This window comes from Ceratina calcarata, unplaced genomic scaffold, assembly GCF_001652005.2.
Source record: "Ceratina calcarata isolate Rehan_Ccalc_2016 unplaced genomic scaffold, ASM165200v1 scaffold501.2, whole genome shotgun sequence".
NCBI classification, from domain to species: domain Eukaryota; kingdom Metazoa; phylum Arthropoda; class Insecta; order Hymenoptera; family Apidae; genus Ceratina; species Ceratina calcarata.
In genome coordinates, this window is record NW_017174545.1 from 21798 (window position 1) to 25450 (window position 3653).

Below are 3653 nucleotides of genomic sequence, written 5' to 3' on the forward strand. Positions count from 1 at the left end.
TCTTGTATACTTCTTATCTACGGTATATAATTATAAATTTAATTTCACAGAAAGTAGTAGACGAGACATCGGAAGATCACGGTCGGAAAAGTCCGGAGGCGTCTAGAAAAGGGGACTCGAAGTCAGACGTAGTGATCAACATGCCGTTAACGGAAATTCATTCGGTCGGCGGGGTACTCGCTCACATGCCTCAGGTACGATCACAGACATCCGCTTTCTGAGACAAGTCTGAGATGTTCTATATACTATATCTATATACACGACTGTTCTGATTACACCCACCTAAAAGACACAGCAGTCTTTCTTCTCCTGTCTATCTGTGTGCGAAAAACACTTTCCGCAACAACAAGTACAATTAAAAAAAAAAGAACTGTAGCATGCTACTTAAAAGCAAACTGTGTGTGCCTCTCTCTGTCTATCTTCTTCCACTGCGAAATGGCGTTGTGCGAAAACCACGGATACGGTAGGCTAATCTATGTGGCCAGAGTTAGCTATTTTGATCGTTTATATCAGTTCTTCGAACAGATCATGACAGCAACAGTAGAGACAGTTTCGGAGCAGCTGGACCTGGCCGCGATCATGCCTGCGGAGAAGGTGATGTCGGCCGTCGCGAGAGCCGTCACCCTTTCGGAAACTGACGTAGGTAAGCACGAAAATTCATAATAGGAAATTCAAGTAAATTTTACACCTTTCATGCAAGGTAAAACTTTCAATTTAACAAATGAAATCTAAATCGGAATTTCCTTTACCCCTCAGAAATAATAGTACACGTTTTTTCATTATATTTCCGACACGTTAAATATTTGCATTAATCAATACCAATTCCAGCTGAGACAGAAAAAAATAACAATTTCATCAATTGGGAGCAATGATCAGTCTGTCTGACTAATGATGTACCTACACTACTTAAACACAGAAAAATCTTGTATTACCGAATATCTTTATATTAATTTTCTAATGAAATTTGTTGCGGTTGGTTTAGATAAAGATTATTGAATCCGAAAGAGGGAAATGAATCTGGAAAATTTTATTCTAGCCACGGCAACAGTGAGCGTAGCGAAAGCACGATTGATAGGGGAGGACGACGAACCGTTGAATCTCAGTCCGGAGAACGAAGCGGATGATTTCTGGCACACTTCCGTTGGCAAGTTTCGATTCACTATCGAAGATCTACCCGAGCAGCTTCAATACATACACAAGCTTTTAAAGGTACTTCACACGATTAAAATTTAATTTCAGATTCCATTATTAGAATTTGAAAAATAATTTGCAGAAAGAGAACGCTGAAGTGCAATTCTTATTTTATATGCAATTAACAAAAGAATTAATCCTCGTTCGAAAATTAATTATTCATTCACAATTCACTCACTTCATCATCATCGATCTTAATTCATTCGTTTGATAATTCTAGCAAAATTCTGGATCGAGATATGAGTCCTTTAGGGTTCGACGCGAAGAAGATGTATAATTTCGTGGCGAAGCGGTTCGTGAACACCTGCGCGAAGGTTCAAGAGCAAGCGCTGAATTGGTTGCAGACGCTGACCATGTTGGAGATTAGCATTCCCATGTGCCAATTGTTCTCCATGTTCGGCGCTGGGGTGGCTGTCATGGGCGCCATGAATTCCACTGAATCTCAACAGAAACCCAGCAAGGGGACCAAGAAAGAGGACGACGAAGGAAACGCCATATGTGAGTCGACACACGGACACACTTCCTCTAATCAATCGAATTCTTGTTTTCTTTGATTAATGCGAAATAATCAACTGATTTACATACAGCAAATTACTACGATGAGAATATTATTTTAGATACACATTGATGTGTATATAAAATTGTGTAACAGGTTGTGTAGTGGAAAATGAATCCGGGAAATCAACGCCGTTGTCAGACGATATAGCCCCATCGTCTAGGCACATGGAATTCACGACCAATGCAGAGTTGAACCTATCCTGTTGCATTCTTATGCTCGACGTATTGTTGAAACAGGTATAAATGAAACTCGTAAAATGTCTTAATCCTCATAAGTAAGCTATCACTTATAAATCGTATTTTATTATAATTAATCTGCGGATTTTTATGCAAAATGAAACNACTTTTCACATTTCCAGGAGATAATGACAATAAACAAGCCTGACATATTATACTATATGCTTCAATGCCTGAACGTGATGTGCCTTTACGGTGACGCGTTTAACATGGCTGTGAAGGACCACCAAGGATTCTTCATATGGTGTCAAGAAAATCTGCTAATTAAGAAGTAAGAACGCAGTTTAATTGTGCCCAACTCTGTTCTAATTTGGTTTTCTTTTATCTCTGCAGTATGTGGGAACTGCTGAACTCTGAGCACTCTCACATAGCCCAAGTGACGGTACCACTGTTGCTTCACTGCGTGACATTGCCTTGTGGAACCGACACTTTCTGGCGACTCATTCAAGAAGAATTTCACAATGCGGACGATTGGCGAGTTCGCTTCGTCGCTGGTACGGATATTAAATTCTGACAAATGAAAAATCTATCGAAATCGATTAATTCTCTAATTCAACAGTGGAGAGAGTGACGCTAATTGCCCGATTCATGGACTCAACTCCTCTGAGGAACGTCATGAGCCTCCAAGCTGCACTAGCGAACGCATTTTGTTATCTCATAGCTAGTATGGACGATAGCAACGTTTACGTTGCTCAAAGAGCTACGTTGTACCTTGGTACCATTCACGACGTGGCAATGAGAGTAAGAAAAATGTTTATAACATTCTAATTTCAGTCTCTAATCCTGTGCTTGGAAACTCAATTCGATACGGTAATAATGGATCGACCAATGGTACTCCAATCTTTATACCAATTGCACAACAGTCTCAGCGATCGGCACATTCTAACATGGGAATTCTTCCTAAATCGTTTCGACACTCTGTTTTTAGAGGCGCAGATTCGTTTGGAAAGATCCGGAGATATATCTTATTTACGAGGTCAGATTCAATTTCATTGAAGATCAACAGCCAATTGTAGTCTACAAGCATTATATAAAAATAGTCTCAATAGTCCCATAAACAATAAACGGAAGAAGCAATTTAAATGGACAAAAAATATATTGGTATATTAAATATATTTATAATATATCAATTTATTGATAAATTTGTTTGTAGATCTTCGAAACACGGACATGAACAGCGAGAGCTTCATGAAGAAACTTCACCGAGCCCAGGAAGCTCTGTCACAGTCCGACGGTAGTGGAACCAATTCTATAAAGACCCTGAGCGCGAGTTTTGGCACCAAGTGGCCCTATAAGCGTACGATGTCTGCCCCGGCGTCGATGATCCCGCGACAGGACACGAAACAAGGTACGGAATCGCGCAATCTTAGCATAACGTACTCTGATTCATTCTATAGTCCACTTTAGAGTCAGGAATTCCCATACGATTAATCACTGTACAACGCTGATTCATAAGAGTTTGAAAAACAGACTCGTTCGCTTTGATCCTCGTCACAGTGAAAATTAGAATTCTGTACGTCTTCAATCCTTTCGCTATTAATCAGACTATATGAAACGTGATATAAATGCATGTTTGGTAAAATTGAAGAGTTAATCTCTTGAGAGACATTGGCATAATTTATGTAAATATTTTTTAGTAATGCAAACTTAATATTTTTGCTTAATTT

At 39.3% G+C, this 3653-nt stretch overlaps 2 protein-coding genes across 7 annotated transcripts in view; both read left to right on the top strand.

Annotated features, from left to right (window-relative positions):
• Positions 1–3653, top strand: part of unc79 (UNC-79 domain-containing protein) — a 36102-nt gene that overhangs the window by 21665 nt on the left and 10784 nt on the right. For 5 of the 6 annotated variants that reach the window (XM_018029881.2, XM_018029883.2, XM_018029887.2 and 2 more), the window contains exons 2-9: positions 51–194; positions 514–643; positions 1037–1209; positions 2109–2257; positions 2320–2480; positions 2546–2727; positions 2761–2962; positions 3140–3334. In XM_018029881.2, coding sequence (XP_017885370.1) covers positions 51–194; positions 514–643; positions 1037–1209; positions 2109–2257; positions 2320–2480; positions 2546–2727; positions 2761–2962; positions 3140–3334 — 1336 coding nt within the window. The remainder of the gene's footprint in view (positions 1–50; positions 195–513; positions 644–1036; positions 1210–2108; positions 2258–2319; positions 2481–2545; positions 2728–2760; positions 2963–3139; positions 3335–3653) is intronic. The other variant, XM_018029884.2, reaches the window with a different exon arrangement.
• LOC113464739 (protein unc-79 homolog) lies at positions 1324–2011 on the top strand. Its single transcript, XM_026816273.1, has 2 exons — positions 1324–1689; positions 1844–2011. Exons 1-2 carry the CDS (start codon positions 1431–1433, stop codon positions 1990–1992), a joined length of 408 nt encoding a protein of 135 aa, XP_026672074.1. The 5' UTR covers positions 1324–1430; the 3' UTR covers positions 1993–2011.